General features: G+C 45.3%; 1 protein-coding gene across 1 annotated transcript in view; it reads left to right on the top strand.

Moving 5' to 3' along the window:
• Positions 1 to 2,156: 2,156 nt before the first annotated feature.
• adgra2 (adhesion G protein-coupled receptor A2) overlaps positions 2,157 to 18,063 on the top strand; it is a 34,121-nt gene continuing 18,214 nt past the window's right edge. The window contains 3 exon segments of the mRNA XM_068311313.1: positions 2,157 to 2,881; positions 2,884 to 3,143; positions 17,320 to 17,391. Coding sequence (XP_068167414.1) covers positions 2,840 to 2,881; positions 2,884 to 3,143; positions 17,320 to 17,391 — 374 coding nt within the window. The 5' untranslated portion in view covers positions 2,157 to 2,839.

The following is an 18,063-nucleotide window of genomic DNA, read 5'->3' as shown; positions in this document are numbered from 1 at the left end:
TGGATTACAAAATATAACTCGTGTGGAAACTGGATTATAAAGCAACAACATCACGAGGTCAAATATATAAGATGGATGAAATGGTATCGTTCCACTAAACCTGTAATTAAAATCGTTCATCCAGGAAATGACTGCCTAGGAGACCGGCTGATTGAGGTCTCTGGCTCCCCACTAGATGTCACGGACTCCCCGGACGCGCTGCGGCTGAAGCCCAGGGAGACGGAGCTGCTTGCGCCCCAGCTGGAGGTTTGCTTTTGCGCGTCTCTCTGCCAGAGTCCGGCTCAATCAGCAGTCACTCAGTCAGCTTCACCTCTGTGGAGAGCCTCACTCATTTCAGCCGCTCCTATAATAATAATATGAGAAATAAGAACAGACCCGAGAGGAATCACCATCCGTCTCGAAAAAAACTTGCGTAACTTTCATGGAAACCATCTCAGCTTTGCGCTTCTGGAGCTTCCAAAAAAGCCTCTGCGGCTTCCGCTTTCTCTCCCGAAGTTCTCCTCTTTCTCAATACCCCACCTGGAATGGAGTCCAGATGTGGAGAAGGGGAGAAGCCTCGGCTGTGAGTGTGAGGAGGACTTGTGGGGCGCACGGAGAGAAAATGTTGGAACGGCATTAAAGTTTGTCTGGATGCCATTAAGTACAATTTGATGTAATGCTCAGTTCGGGACATGACATTTTAAATGGAAACTGGGCTTTCTAGATGAGAGAGATTCGAGCCTTGTAGAGTCGGAGGGGGGTGTTGTACTTGAAGCCTTCTTTAACAGCCTGTTCCCCTCCTTGAGCGCTCTTTCAATAATCATGCTGGTTTTCTGAGGCCGCTCCAGCGCGCATATCATATACAGAAATAACAAACCCGGGGTCCACCGTGCGGGTCGGAGCACAGTGCCCCATTATTCTGCCGGGCGCGCTCCTGGGGACTGACGTGACCGCGCGTCCAGCCCCGCCAGAGGACGCGCGTCAGGTCCTCATATTTTCAAACGCTCTCCAGATTCGAACCAGTAAGGTCTCCGTCCTCCCAGGACTCTCATATATCAAAAAGTATTTTTAAAAACAGAAATCCTCACAGTCAGTATTTTTGGAACTTTCCATACACACAAGTAAGAAAGAAAGAAAAAGAAAAGAAAACAGGAGACTGAGGAAGTTTGTGATCCTCTGTGTGTTTATGGGAGTGCTGGATTGAAATTCTCTCAAGAGGAAAAGTCTCATATTTGATAAAATATTAGTGTTTAAACAAGAAATGTGAGTTTTGGGAATTTTTTTTCCCCCCATCCTTGAATCAACTTGTGGCTTTCTTCCCCCAACAAGTTAGAAAAATAAATCGTTTGAATTCAGGCACATCAAATAAACTTTTTTTTACCAAAAACGAACATTAGAATAAATATTAAAGAAAATTGGCATCGACTCCTAAAGTTTCCATTCACAAAACAAGCTCAGCCTCCCTTTATTTTCACGATCAAGCTGACACAGCTTTCTTTCTGCATAGAACATTCTTTACTTCCTCTCCTTCCCGCTGATTGAAGGAAAACTTTTGCGTTCATTCATTCATAGTTTCAGTTTTTCTCTCCTGCTGGATGCAATGAAATCAAATCAAATGTCCCTACATGGGCTGTTTTTTTTCTCTTGATAGCCTTTATCTTCTTTCTTTACACCACAGTGTTGCCTCTTAATGATATAACAGAGTTCTAGTAAAAATATTCAATGTGATAATCAATGAAAAAAATGCGCCAAAAATCTGTGTAGATTTCCACCTTTCTTTTAAAAACCCTTATAAGGACACCGATATAAAGATGACTCATTATTACTCATCGGTTTACTTTTAATACAAATGAAACCCAAAGGAGGAAGTGCAGACTTTGACATTTCTTTCTCTGTTTTTTATTTTTTTATTTTTTGGCTGCATCAAAAATGTATTTGTCGTCTTGGTAACGCTTCTCTCTCTCTCTCTCGGTAAACACACTCTCCTGCTGGACGGTGTCATGAAATGTGATGGAGGTGTGTGAAGTGAGCTCAGGTGGGGTCACATGTGAGCATGTGAGCCCCCCCACCCCCACCCCCACCCCGCTCCTTCCCCAGCCGGGTCGGGCTAGGCTGGGCTGGATGCGCTAGGACCGCGGGGACCAGAGCGCAGACGGAGAGGCAAACGGGCGCACTTGGGGTAGTAACTAAGTGAGTTTGAGTGTGACAGAGGCAAGCAGGCAAAACCGCTAGATTTTTGGAAATTACACAGGAGCCGATCAAGAACAGCTCAGCTCTTGTCCGAGGTATTTTTTTTTTCCACCCCCCTCATTCGGATTCTCTTGGAGTCGAGAGGGAGTCTGCGGAGACCTCTGGGAACGGGAAAGAAAAAAAAAACAAAAAAAACGCGGAGGAAAAAGTTTCAAGAGCTGCGAAACAACTGAAAAAGTTTGAAGGCAAACTTTTTTTCCCATATAGATGTCAGCGCGCCTCTGGTTCCGACCGCTCCAGTCGTGGATCCCAACCTCTGGATTAACTTTTAAGAGTGGAGGTAACTCGTCCACGTATCCTAACTTTAATGTAAAACCTCTTTTGGGTGTCTCTTCTTAAAAGACAGACTAACTTGCGCCTTTTTGTAGGGACTGGAGACGCGCAGTTTAAGGAGCGTTTTGGAGCAAACGGAGACGCGCGTCATGACATAACGGGACACTTGGAAATTCTTATGAAATGACCGGATGATGAGTGTTCGCCTCTGAGAGGAGGATTCTCCAAGCTGACCATTCATTCAAGACGTGAACCATCGTTTGATTCCTCCTCAAACACCCCCCCCCACCCCCCATCTTAACGCGCCCCCCCCTCCTGTCCTTTATGGAGATATGGGATGACCGGAGGCGGCGGTGCAGCTGAGGTGAGATCCAGCCGTAGAGGACAATGTTTGCGCCCGGCGTCGGCACCCCTCTGCCGCCGGGGGGTTTGGTACTGATGCTGCTCCTGCTGTCCGCCTCCGAGCCGAGGCTCTCCCAGGCTTGTCCCGGCTTGCTCGCCTCCACCAGCGGCTGCAGCTGCACGGACGAGCGCTCCAAGGCGCACGGCGTCCAGGCGGTGGGGAGGAGGGTCAGCTGCAGCAAAGAGGAGCTGACGGAGCCCCCGGACCCCAACCTGCTCCCCAACAGGACCGTCACTCTGTGAGTGGAACCAATTTATCTTACCTCCCCCCTAATGAGGCGTCATGTGTCATTACAACCCTCCTATGTCCATCCCAAAGGCGACATAGCTTGTGTCACAGCTGAGCTGTAAGATCCAGTGTGTTACTGGGGTTCCATGTGTTTTAAAGTTTAAACATGCATTTAAATAAAAGCACATGGGGGTACAGTGTTCAGATCATCTCCTCACACCCGTGACTCGCGACCTTTGACCTTAGGTTAAACTGCACTAAGGACTCGCTGCAGTAATGGGGCTTATCAGGTCAGAAGTTTACATCTTGATCTATTTAGCTGTGCAGAGGAGGGCCGAGTGTCGCCTCTCTGCAAAGCATTAGGAAGAGCAGCGAAAGGGCAGGCCGTCATCCGGACACGCCTCTCTGACACAACTCTGTCGCTTTAAATTTGACTCTGACCCCCAGCGTTCAGCTTTCTCTTTCTCCTTCCAACATCCTCCGGCTGACACGGCCTCAAAAAAACCAAAAAAAAAACCCAACAGAGGGGCAATATTTCCGAGCTCAGTTTGACATATTTTTCAATTATGAAGACGTTATCCGTTTGGTTGGCTTGTTGGACGCGACTTGAAAGGGGCCTCATCCCCGGGGGCCAAAAAACACACACACACACACACACACACACACACACATTCCTCATGATGGATAGGCTACCGATCCGTCAGTGATAAATATTTGGGTGGTGCTTCTGTTCATTTGTGAAACTCTTCACGGCTGCTCAGACGCGTTCCCACAGCGACGCCAGAGGAACACGGGACAAAACTGCCCGACTGTAGCAAATATATGAGGTAAAAGTTGGGGGGTTTATGCCCCGGCAGAGCTAAAGCCAGCCTAGAGTCCATTTATAGGGCCTCGTCTTTCTTCCTTAATAATAAAGGCAGGATAAACATCTGGGGAACACATTGCCTGGAAACCAGAGGGGGGGAAAAAGAGGCTTTTGGGTGGCAGCGGTTGAGGTGATTGAAGATAATCCTCCATCCCAGCATCCACTAATTTTGGTTGGTGTTTTTTTTTTTCTTTTCATTTTCTTAAAGTTTTTTTTGTTCAGATGTTTAGCATTCTAGGACGCAACGATCCCAGAAACCGTCCGTCTTACCTTCACCTCGGCAAAAAAAAAAAAATCTGCAAAGTCCATTTTTGTCCACCAGAGTTCCTCGAGCGCCGCGCTCCCATTGGCTCCAGATGTGGAATGCCAGAACTTTTTTGTTGATATTCCTGTTATTCCTGACATTCTTCTTCCCGCTCAGAGACCGCAGACGCTATCTCAGGTGCGGCAAAAGTAGGGGGTGGGTGGGGACCCTACGCCCTTACGCCGCCTCCGACCACGACGGCTAGCCTGGAGGAATTCTCTCCTCCACGCTGAGCCCTGGAGGACACCGGGGCCCATCGCCGGCTTCCGGGGCCAGCTGCTACGTGTAATGCATAACAGCTGGCCCCTGTGAACATTCCAGCTGAGGCCCCTCGGCCTCATGGGAAATCCCAACAGGGATTTGTTTATTAAAACTATTAGTTGGCTGTTTGTTGTTCCTGCCAGCCGTAAAGGAGCCACCAGCGTCTCCTCATCCTCATCCTCTCCTTTCATGACATCACTGCTTCGCGGCACCTTCCTGTAAACTTATCGCCGCGGTAACGACGCCTCACGGAGTTCGCAATCTCCCCCACTTTCCCTCTTTATCTCCAGCTACACATCCCCGCCCCCCCCCCCCCTCGATCATGAGTTCATCCACATGCAGTAACTCTCAACCTAAATATTTAGTCGTCTTGGTAGGAAACTGCCATGTCCAAACTCCTTCCAGATGTGAGGCTGCACAGGCTTGTGTTCAGACCTCATTATGCACGGCTGCAAAAGGATCTTGCAGGGGGGGGGGGGCAGGGCGCAGAAAGGGGGTCGAGGGAACGAGGGCACAAACGCCAAAACGTGTCGCTGTTGTCAGGGAAAAGAACCCCCCCCCCCCAGTCCCAGATCCTCGACATCAGGGTGATGGAAGAGGAGGAGGCAGCAAAATGATAAAAAAAACCCCATATCTTCATCCAGTCCTGGGGGGGTGGTGGTGGTGGGGGTGGCTGAGCCGTTCTCCTTCCTTTGGTGTATTTCTGGTTCTCTGTCGCTGATGGATCCGGCTCAGATTCTTAGGGGTGGGGGTGGGATTGTGGTGGTCGTTGTGGTGGTGGTGGTGGTGGGGGTCAGCACGCCGTGCCCGCCCTTGGCCCGATGCCCTCTGAAAAGCAGCTGCAGTGTGAGGCAGTTGCGCCCTGCGTGGTCGACTTCAGGGCTGGGGGGTGTCGGCGCTGCCAGCTGGGAGTCAGGGGTCCAGGACAAAAATATTCAGTCATATTTTTATCAGGGGTGGGGGGTTGTTCATTCACTGTTGTGAATGAACAGTTGGGAAATATCCCAGTGTATACTGGGAAGTCTGCACCCACTGGGCTTTAAGGCTTCTACTTTGAGTTTTTGACTTTGGCTTGAATCAGATCAGAATATTTATGCTTTATTTTTAATACTGGGTCTAAAACTACAGCTAGAAGCTAACTGGCTAAGCTCAGCTAAAATATTGAAGGTCTGAGTCGTCTTCAGCGTCTTTAGCATCTCCGACGAAGTCAAACTCGTCGGTCGTGTCTTGATCTGGTGTCAGTTTTCAGCTTATTTCCTATTTATTCAAAGCTTTAAATTGTGTTTGGCTGCAGCTGAATGACGCTAACTGTCTGTGCCGAATAAATAAATTACTATGACGACACTTTTAATTCAAATTCAGAGCCCCCCCGCAACCATAATTTCTACCTTTAAATCTGAATTGTTTTTTTGTTTTTCAGGGAAATTAAAATCAATAATTTTAATAAGTCAATCCTGGATCCTTGTTAAATGCTTCTCTTATGATGCATTCAGGGACATCAGATCAGTCGGGAGAATTCCGATAGCAGTGGGGGGGTCTGGACCCCGGGTATTCCTGCAGAGACAGGGTTTATTTATCCGAGGAAAGGTGTTGAGAGGAAGGGGAGCGGCTCCCCCTCTGCAAGTTAGGCGGGGCAGCAGTCAGCAATAACTCGAAAAAGCAAACAAAAGTCTGTCACTGGATACCCCCGGGGGGCTTTAACTCAGCTGTGGCACCTGCTAATGCCACACAAGCCCTGGGTTTCAGCAAGCGCCCACGCGACGGGGCAACGCCACCAATCGTGTCCGTGCATCTAAAAGGATCTGAACCCAATGTGTGTTCAAGTCGCACCTCATTGTGTGTCCTGATTACGAGGCCATAATAGTTCATAACCTGCTAGAATCAGAGCTGTGTGCTGTCGCTGTAATCTCACAGCCCCAAGAGGCTCTTTATTATTTTAGTTTTTCCTTTCACGCCCCTCTCTTCTTATCTTACTCCAAAAACGCCTGACTTTGACTTTTCTTTGCCAGCGTTAACTTCCCTCTCCCTGCGTCCGACCACAGCGGCCCCCAAAGTTCCTGCTCTGAGTGGACAACACATGGATGCAGACGGAGATAATGGGAGTCTAGTGTGTGTGTGTGTGTGTGTGTGTGTGTGTGTGTGTGTGTGTGTGTGTGTGTGTGTGTTAGCTTTGTAAAAGAGACTTACAGTATTTTCCACACTATAAGGAAGCACCTAAATGCTTTTAACTTTCTTGAAAACGGACAGTTTTTGAGAAAATTATAATAAAATTATTATAAATTATTATTATTATAATTAAAATTATTATAATCCAGTGCACTTCATATATGAAAAAGGTTTAAAATGGACCATTCATTGAAGGTGCGCCTTATAGTCCAGTGCGCCTTATAGTCCAGTGCACCTTATAGCCCAGTGCGCCTTATAGTGCGGAAATTACTGTAAATATCAAAATGACCAAGGCTTTTTTGGGGGGGGGGGGGGTCTATTTTGATTAGATCATGCTGTTCCTGTTAGCTGACGCTACGTTCCACTAGCTCCCGTTACTAAAAGCCTTTTTTACACGCAGATTTCGCAAAAGCATCATAACCAACACTCTTCTCAACGCTGCCTTTGTTTATTGGCGCCAAGCAAACCGAGGTGACACAACGGCGCTACAGTGTGTGATTTTAAATGGAGGGCAAAAGAGGTGCATTATACAGCAGGAGCTCCTGTTCTTTGAATTAGCTGCTAATGTCCCGCCTGACCATGACGAGGAATTTAACAAAATTAGCACATGGAGTTGAATGAATTTTATTGGTTAAATGTGGAAAATATAGCAGAATTAGCCTCTTTAGCTACATTAAATTCACGTTCAAGCCAATCAGCGCTGATCTTAAGCTATAATAGCGTCATGTTGGTTTCCAGTTTAGCATTTCTGCTAACCTAATAACATGTAAACCAAAAATTCTGTTTTTTACTATAACAGAGAACAAATAAAAAGAAGTTTAACTATTTGATCCGTTCGTCTGTTAAATTTAAATGTTTACACCCAAATAAAAGAGCCAACTGTGAAATAAATCAATAAAGTTTTTTTTAATTGAAATCTTTGTTGATGGATTGCACTGCTGACCTCCTCCTTCAGTTGAAACAGATCCTTCTTTGGAACGTGTGTTGGTCAAACATATTTTTCTAATATGTGCGTCATTTTTTTAAACGACGACAATTTCTCACCAAGGGTGAAAAAAAATTACAAAAAAAAAAAAAAATCGTGAACAACTACAAAGCAGAAACACAACTTTCTCACCGACGCCTAAAGACACACCGTGAGAGTATCTGGAGCAGAACGATTTTTCGCCAACCCTTTGTAAAAAAAAAAAGAAAAAAGAAAAAAGAAAAAAGCACTCTAATTTCCCAGCAGCCTTTGCACGGCAGCAGAAAACAGAGGCTGGTTATGAGACAGAACAATGAGACAATGTTAGCCAGGCATACACCGCATTCCACTCGCTGTCTGAAAAGGCTAAATTCACCAAATTGCCTCATTAAAAGTGTAAAAACACTTTAGACGGTGATTAAATTGACTATTGTGTTCCTGCGCTGCGGTTATAAACTTTCCAATTTGGTTTGTCTTGACTTGTCTTTGACTCTAAATATTCCAATAATTTACTGCAGCTTTACAGTAAGGCGGCGGCGCTTCAGCTCGGCGTTAATATTCATAGCAGCCACTTGTTTACGTCTTTAAAGTTCAGCGGCCGTCCGGCTTCAGTAAAACCGTGTGGAGACACACACTCCAGGGACGGATCCTGTTGGACAAACACTGCAAACTGTCTAATAAGACCAACTCCAAGAGGGGGCCTTCCTCTCAGAGTGGGTATTGTGTGTAGGTGTGTGTGTGTGTGTGTGTGTGTGTGTGTGTGTGTGTGTGTGTACAGTCGAAAAAGGCGAACTCGTACACACACACACACACACACACACACACACACACACACACACACACACACACACACACACACACACACACACACACACACACACACACACACACACACACACACACACACACACAAGGGAAGGGCGTGCATGGCCGCAGCTCTCAAAATAGGATTCAGTCCTCCCCTGTCTAATTAGAGACATTTAAAAAACCTAGATTTTAATTTTAGACCAGTAGCTTTTGGACCACTTAAGCACGCACACCTACACACACACACACACACACACACACACACACACATACACACACACAGAGTTAAACACGCACACTTTTCATATAAATAAATGTGATAGGTCACACATGTGCGCCTCGATCTGCAATCACACACACACACACACACACACACACACACACACACACACACACACACACACACACACACACACACACACACACACACACACACACACACACACACACACACACACACACACACACACACACAACCACAAACCACAAAGCCTTACTCCCTCGCCCAGCCTGGTAACCGAAGCACAATGCAGCGTACTCTATAATAAGTGGTTACACATATCGAATGCAGTTCTCTCTCTCTCTCTCTGCATATCTAACCTCAGGCTACAGTATAATAATAACCAAGATTCTCTGCATGCGTGCTCTCAATCATCCCATGCATTTATTTGCCATCCAACATCCATGACAAGAATCCGTCCCGCCCTGTAATGCATCTCCTCCTGCCCTCCGCTTCCTGTTTGATGCCCGGATTACCGAAAAGTATTTCACAAAAAAATATTTAGCGTGCAATTACACGGATGCTCCTTCCTGCAACAGGCGGGAAATGAGGCCTGGCACCATTTCCCCCCCCCCGCCCCCTCCGCTCACGCACAAAGGGCACATTTTACATCTTGACACGCATTCGCTGCTAAAGTGCCCGTTGCGCCCGAGGGCGTTTGGCCTACATGTTGAATTCAATGGCGAGACTCTCTGAGGATGGGTTCAGGGTCCCGGGGGCTCCAGGGACCACTGGCTTACGGAGGAGCTGTGTCTTTTCACAATGAAAGGGTTAAACCATTTGGATGGACCCAAACGCTGAGTGGTCAGTGCCGGCTGGAGGTCTCTTATGAAGTGCTTATTGTAGCTGAGATGACCTATACAACCCCCCCCCCCCGGTTTGAGAAATCTGTGCTTCTGAGCTCTTTCAGCCTCAAGTGTCCATTAGCGAGAGAGAGAGGGACAGAGAGAGGAGAGGGTCGACTTCAGCTGATGCAGGCTTCCGAGGCCACACACAAAAAACGCCAACTGCGCCCATAAATGTCACCACATTGGATCATCTCATCCCATAAAACACAAATTATAATTCATCCCATCATGCCCTGTCAGCACAGCAGCAAATCCCTCCAGGAAATTAGATCCAAACACGATCAAATCATTCACGACCATATTTATTAGAGGTTGGGTAACGCAGCCCACTCACAGTTATACTGAAGTTCCTTACCTAAACCTATGAAGACAAAATAAGACTAGAAGCCACATTTAGTCTGGCCAAACCTCAGACGTCAGAGACAAACTCTAACACTGCTCAAAACATGTTATCTTCTGCCTAAATTAAACTGCTAATTACTTTTAGCCTCCGGCTGCAGGGCAGAAACCTGGCTTTAGAAGCGCGCCTCACATTATCAGCGTCAAACAAGCCATTATGTCATCCTGGAAACACGAGCAGCGCAAAGTGTTTAGTTTTCATGAGTGGGTTGTTGATTACGCGGTGATAAATCACGACAGGCAGTCCGATCTTTACCGAGACGTGACGCCAGACAAGGTGGAAAAACGACAAACGCTGACATTTTATTTGGATAGAAATCACAGCCGGAGCGTCTGGATTCTGATGACATGTTTTGGAATCCTGAAGAACAATAGTTTAGATTTTGGTTTGGGATCCAAACGTTAAAAAAAAAAAAATTTAGATTTAAAGAACTCAAGGGAAGACACTGGAATGACTCCATAAAAACTGGGGTAGAGAGGCGGGGCTTGAAGAAACCGGTGGGTGTGTCCCAAAAACAGGAAGTGTGGCGCAGGTGGCACAAGGAGCTGAGTCGACATTAATGTTATTAGCAGCCATTTAATCCGGATTTAATTTTTAAGTTTTATTTCTTATGTATTTTAGAAACACTTGTTCATTTTACAAACATTACAGTTACAAAGAAAAAACATGTTTGTTCATTTCTCTGTTATAACATATATTCTTTTAATTTGTCGGCTAATTAAACCCACAGAACTTCATCAATCAAGGATCAAACTATCCAAGAGAATAAAGAAAAATAACATCAGACACAATTTAGGACATTAACCTTGTTCAAAACAATTTTTTGTCAGTTAAAATAGGCTGAATTACTGCATTTTAGGAAATGTAGTTGTGGTTGACCTATTTATTTTTAGACACTCTGACCTTTTATGCCCTCGCGGGCCACATTTGGCCCCTGGGCCTTGAGTTTGACACGTGTGATTCAGGATTTTCTTTTTCATAATTTGTGCTGTTAATGCAGCAAGAAGCATCCTTATCTGATTCCTTGCTGTGAGTTCGGTAACAAGATCAGATACATGTACAGCTAGTCAGCTTAGCGGTATCCTAACCGACTCTGACTTTACCTCCTTGAAGCTAAGCTGCAGTAGCATGTCATTGCTTTGTGATGCTCTATGAGGAGGAAGAAGCCCCTAGAAAGCCGATGACGGTCAAATGAGATACCCCAGGTTTTAGTGCATCTATTGCTCCCACCATAGCGTTACGTATGTGATGTGCTGTCAAGTAGAAGTTACCCAAATGGAAAGCAAAGAAGGAAAATGCAGTAAAAGCCTCCGTTGGTTTTGTGTAGAATGTTCACAGCTGTAACGTACACAGTTTAAGAGCTCAATAACGTCGTGTGAAAGTGGATAATCGCATTGCTTTTAGCAGAATTTAATTACCTCTATGGAAAATTCCCCGGAGGCTGAATTATTATTTTTATTTATGTGAGCGTAATGACCGCTGTGACACACAGCAGCTTGTGCATTAAAAAGTCAATGGGCTAATTAAACTGGGCTTAATTCAATAATAACATTCTGAGGCTCTCATTTGAAATCACTCTCATTATCTGGCTCCCGTTGGTCTCTGAATTAAGGCTGGATTTGTGGCACGTTACCAATCTCTTTCAAGGGTTCTTGTCTTTCACCTCGCGTGTGGTCCTCGAGGTTAAGAGACCCATCCAATGTTACACGATGTTTACTCTGCAGCGCCGTTGGATTTGTTTTGTAGGCCCTTTATGGCGCTCAACCTGCATAATTCTGTCTCTGCTGGCCTTGAAACGCCGGATCAAAAGTCAAGGTCTAATCAGAATTGATGTGTTCACACTGTTTTGTAAGAGACTAACATGGAATATCATGTCGATACTGCAAAAAATGCATTGAAAATGAATGACAAAATTATCAGAAATATCAAGATGGGCAATGCAAAAATAACTAACAAACATTTGGGATGCATGATGGCGTTCATCCTAGGAATCTACTTCATTCATCGCATGTAGTTTGGGAGTTATAAATAAAAATGTGAATTTTTTTATAATTCCAAATCTACTTTACATCCACCCATCCGCAAATGCATGGAATCAATTTGACTTGCACTCAATCTGCATGATCTCAGATACGTTTTGGAGACAAAGCCACATCTCTACCCATTGTTGTAATCCAATATGCATCGCCTGACTCCAAAAACAAATTATTACAGTCTTGATCTAGATTATGATCAGGATCTGGATTCAATTCCACACAGTGGTGGAAAAATGTTATTCCCTTGTCTGGGTATCTTTATTTTATGTCTTTTATTTGCCTGTGAGCTACTTCAGGCACTGATCTATAAATTCTCATTGTGTCTGAGGTTTGCTTTAACGGCCTTCAGCCACGCTGTTCAAGCTGCTTACAGAATTAAATCAGCGCTTTGAATACGTCTCATTCATGTCGGAACGCCAAAACATGACGGTGCATTTCCCGTCTACGCTTTGCATTTCTTAGAAAACAAATTTTAATAATGAAGCCTGAGGCATGCGAGCACATTGACTCGGAACTCTCAGTAGAAACCGAAGGCAAACAGAGCTTCCCTTTGACTTTTGGTTTATAGCATTTAGCTGCGGTTGGAACAGGAGGTGGAAGGATGTGTTTTCCCTCGCCGTCACTCTGCACCAGGTTGCGATCTGGAAACCTGAAAGGCGTCCGTTCAGCTGCTCCTCTGGCTCCACCGCGGAGATGATTCCTCAGCAAAACCGCTGACTGACAGTGACCTCCAAACCCAAAGCAGCTGCAGGGAAAAAGTCCTACAAGTTGTAGCTTACAGTCCGAACAGGTACGTCCAGACGTACCTCATCTGTCAGCCAATGAGATTCAGGAGGATCAAAAGCCAGCGGCGCTGATGTGGTTGGCGAGACGAGGGTTTGTGCGTGGTTTTTTTTTGTTTTGTTTTGTTTTTTGTTTCACACACAATAAAAGCAGTGCTAACAAAGCTAGGAGGCTACCGAAACCAAAAGCTGGTGGTAGTTGTAGTTTTGATATCATGAATCACAAGTTAAAGTACTGTAATCCCTCGCACATTCGCCCATCAAAACGTGTGACTTCACCTCATCGCGGATTTTTTAGTAGGTAGTCACGTGATATCGTACACGCATTCTATTGGCTGATGGAAGTTTGCTACGTTCTGTGAGTCTCGGACTTCCGTGAGACACAAAAGTGCTTTAAACAGTCTATCAGAGTGTGGGAAAAGGTAATACAGATATAAGGTGGTTTAATACCAGTATGGGGAGGGTTCATCAACGTTTAAATTACCGTAAATAATAAGATAAATAGTTTGTCGCTATATCGTGGAATTCATTAATTGTGTGTGGTTCCTGGAAAGCAATAACCGTGAGGAACGCAAGTTTTATGTTTGTTTTTGACCTTGGTTACGTAAAAGGGTGAATTGAGACGCATTCTTGGTCACGCCAGACTCATAAGTAGGACAGAACATGTAGAAATATACCGTATGATGAACTCCTCATGTCAGCTGACCTTGTTTAACCTCTCTATGACGACTACATGACACCAGAGAAGCTCTGCTGTCTGTGCTTCTGTTTGACCCCCTCATTTAACCTCCAGCTTTTTGATCTAATGTAAATGAATTAGATGGAATGGGTGGATGGGGTCCTGGTGCCTGACATGTGGCCCTGTTTTGTTTTTTCTTATTGTTTTTTTTTTTTTTTTTAACACAGATTAGATGGATTCAATTAGGCTGTCTGATTTCTCAGAGGCCTTTGTGGTTTTGAAAGGGTTAAGTGAATGAGAGATACCATCCAGGGGTCTGGACTGAGTTAACGCGCTGTCATGCCATACGCCATGCAGTTTATTGCACATGTAAGAAGATTAAGTCAACCTCATCTGTCGCATACGCCGAGGGGGAGGGAGGCGGCGGCGGCGGTGGCGCTGTGCAGACGTCAGGCCTTCTTGCTCCAAATCCTCTTCCTCCTCCTCCTCCTCCTGCTCTTCCTCCTCCTCCTCCTTCTTCTTCGTCTTCCTTTCCGCCTGTAAACCTCCGCCAACCTCCGATGAAGTCATGCACTCTCAACTGTCACCTGCCTCCGGACGCTGCTCCATCTGTCTGTTGGCTGCCCAGGAAGTGCTCGCTCCACGACCCCTGACCTCTGGAGCGGAGTTCTGAATAAACAGCTAATTGGCTGGGTTTCCTGTTTAGCCTGATGGGAACGCCGACTATTTCTGTCTGTTTACAGACTGCTGCCTCTCTGCATTTCTCAGAGTTGTACTCTCTGTATTGTTTATGAAAGAACAATCTCCTGCAGGACCACGGTGCTCCAAACATCAGGGTGTGTGTGTGTGTGTGTGTGTGTGTGTATGTATCAGTAGTGACCAGACACTACGTTCCTGGAAATCTTTTGTTGTCTCTGGGACGGCTTTAATTCGATGGCATTGTCGCACTTTGTTTATTTGCGGACATCCTGGTGGACAGGATAGTAAACTAATTGAAATACAGTGTGTTGAAATGTCTTAACTTGAAGCAAATGAGTGCTGTTGTGGTGCGATTCCAAACATGAATGCATGAAACAGACCGATAAACACATCTGTGCAAGTTTTTAGAGGGAAACTTTTCAAATATTATCACAAGTAGAGTAACGGTCATACCTCACCCAAGGTTGGACAAGCCAGCACTTCTGTCCAGCTGTCGTAAAAGAAAAACGGAAGTGATTTCATAACATAAAGACCCTGTAAAACATAAATAGCAGGCATGATGATACACTTTTTCTCTTACGTGCATGTATTTGTTAAATTATAAAGGGTAAACTACCACACAAATGTTTTCTTCCAATAAAGACACTTGAAAAAGGAAAGAAAGACCTGCATCCACCCCTATAAGCACCAGAATTTACTGTTTTCTTGCCTGGCCCCCGTCCCACCCCTCAACAAAGTTTCATGGAAAACAGTTAAATAGTTTTTGCGTGATTTTGGAAAATGCTGAAAAGCCCCCTCGCAATGTTGTAAAGGAAAGTTGTAAAGACTTCCTGGATCTGCACCACATTCTAATGGTTACCTGGCCTGGGCCTTACCAGTTTGGTTTATTAGCTTAGCGTTAGCTTGGTAACAGACAAACAGGTGTAAACATTTAACATTCTGGTGGTTATTAAGCATTTTGCTCCCACAGGAACTGCAGCACGCTAAAGATTTATGCTAAAATGACACATGCAATGCGCCTGACTAGTAGTGTTTTCTGCATAATGAGCTTAGTCTAAGAGGAACTATTTGTATCTTAACTGTCTGTATTGAATTATGGTCTGCTTTGCCAGATGTGACTTTCTCCTTTTCTGTCTGTATTGAATTATTCAGGCAGTTCCGGATCTTCTGTAGCTTTCATCTCAGGCCTGCATCCAGTTACAGGACAGATACTGAGCCCAGAGTCGAGCGAGAGACCTTAAGTTTCAGGAGTCACTGGTTCAGCTACAGGCAACCACACCGCAGGGCTACCTCTGCCCTGGCCTGACTTCCTGTCTAGCAAAGCCTGCATTTAATAACTGATTTATTCCGATGACCGAGTGCGGATTTGTGAACACGACACGCACGCCCACACCCTAAAAGTTTAGATATGAAGCGCTAAAGTGGGGCAAAGTTGCAGCTCAGAAAATGAACGTGGTTTTCGGTGATCGTAAGACGATTCTAAAGATCATGATACTGAGCGAAACAGGCGGAGCAGCCCTCGCCTTGTGTTCGCATCTCACTTTAAAAGTATGCGTTTCTGGTTTTCTTCTCGGCGGATAATTGCAGGCAGATATCGGCGGTGGCGTTGATAACTGGGGGATAAAATTATTTGCTCTCTCTCTCTCTCTCTCTCTCTCTCTCTCTCTCTCTCTCTCTCTCTCTCTCTCTCTCTTCTCTCCTTGAATTGATAACTTACGTTTTCAAATCGTCTTAATGCCGCCGCTGTCAGTTGACTCCCTGGAGTGAAGGGCCAAGTTGGACCGAGTTGCCCAGTGTGTACCGGGGCCAGGTGATTAAATCTGGTCATTAGCTGACTTGGAAGGTGCAGAGCTTGAAGGCAGTGTTTTTATTGATGTGGCAGGAAAGGGGGGTGGGGGGTGGGGAAAAGGCAGCGACTGCTGCTGCTGAATCTGTAAATCTTAAAGACTGTTCACAGCCCGCTCCCTCTTTTAAAGGCGCTCAAGCAGCTCCACTCTCTCGATTAAGACAGCACTTAATGTCGCAAACAGCCCATTAAGCACCATGTGGTAGCAGCAAAGATGATGTGAAACTGAAGGGTGTGTTAATGATGGTAAGCTGTCGCCAGAGTTCCTGCTGAGGTGACGTGGGCAGCAGCAAAAGCAATGAGGATCTCTTGACTTAATGCCTAAAAGAAAAAGTTGTGTCCCAAAATTAAAAATGCATCCGATGCACAATAACAACCCAAGATTTGAGGCTTTGTCAGCTCAACCATCTCCCTCTAGCTCCTCCCATTGATTTATCTATTTGACAGCATCAAATCACACGAAAACTCATCTGACAAGATTTTCCAGTAGAGCAGACAACCTCTCTTTGAGGAACAGGTGAAGAAACAACCTTTTAAAATCAGAAGCCTGAGTGGTCATCCCAGCAACCACCCTGAATCTGAAGATCCCTCAAAACAGAACTCGAAAGCAAATTTCGTCTGAGCTTCTGGCTGTCACACCTGTGCATTCACCATGCTAAACTAAGCTAAACTAAGCTAGACCTGCTGGCTGCGGATTAGACCAGCCCAGAGGGCAGAATCGTGTTTTCCGAAAAAGTCAAGCTATCTTCGTAGGTAAGGATCTATCCTAAGCGGCTCTAACAATGTCCTTCGGAGCAAAGAGATTACGATAAATATCCAGTTGCCTTGATCCCCTGTCAGACAGAGCGATCTCCGCCTCAGCCTCTGGTTTGATAAGAATCCTATAAGCCAACTTGGAAAAGGTCTAATTGACATGGTCTGTGCAGTCCTTTGTTTGATGTGGAAAGACGTCCCTTTGATGTAAAAATGTATGCAGAACGATTATCAAGATTGCAGCTTCCCTGCTAATCTTGATGTTCTATTCCATCTCTAACATTAATTGGAACCATCTTAGGCTAATGTCTCCAGTCAGGCTAGCGGACGTTTCCCTCCTGCCCTCATCTTCTGGTAGTGACCCCTACTCTGGGTCTGGTTAGACCTCAACTTTTCCTGAATAGTGAAGCTGATGTCCAAGATAGCAACTTAGCATGTCTGTATTTAGCATCATAGCATCATAGAATAACAATGCCGCTGTGTCTCTTTGTTACAGGATCCTGAGCCACAACAAAATCCGAGTCCTGAGAAACGGATCCTTCTTTGGACTTAACGCTTTGGAGAAACTGTGAGTAGGCTGCTGTTTGTTTGAGAATATTTCACCTCTGCTAATGCTATAATGTCCTGTTTATTGTTCTAATGAGATATGGCTTATACATCATCTATGAGTTGTTATTTTAGCCTGCACCGAGGCCTTTTTAGTAGAGCATCTGTGAGATCCGAACATTTCTGTGGGATTCAAATCCAATCGTGGGCCTCCGTCCAGGAGGGAGGATGATGCAGTCAGACTGGCTATCACAAAGTTTACTTATGTTGAAAAGTTCACATAATTACACTCCAGACCTTCATTATCAGGCATCCTTACTCCATAGGACAAGATAAGAGAGATCTCTGGGAGGAGGCGGATGTTGGCTGCTTCGCCTGTGGTTCGTGGACAGCCTGGCCCTCCTTAATCCAATCCTAATCTCTGAATGGGGTGCGAGACAGATGATAGGTGGGATGAATCTGGGAGATAGAAATGAGTGGCAGGCCTGTTGACATCCAGGAAAGGAGCTACTAGTTAGCATCAGAGTACCGTTTTCAGTTACCTCTCCTTTTTAGGTCAATGACCTATCGGTCCAGATTGGAAAGTATCATAACTATTGGTTCTTCTACAGCAGAAGATAGGGAGTTGTTTTGATTGGGAAAAAGCTTGATGAATAAACAGGAAATGGCGCCATATAATTCATCCAAGATCTAT

The sequence above is a fragment of the Antennarius striatus genome, chromosome 3, assembly GCF_040054535.1.
Source record: "Antennarius striatus isolate MH-2024 chromosome 3, ASM4005453v1, whole genome shotgun sequence".
NCBI lineage: Eukaryota > Metazoa > Chordata > Actinopteri > Lophiiformes > Antennariidae > Antennarius > Antennarius striatus.
The sequence above is the reverse complement of the archived record's forward strand: the minus strand, read 5'-3'. Positions and strand labels throughout refer to the sequence as shown.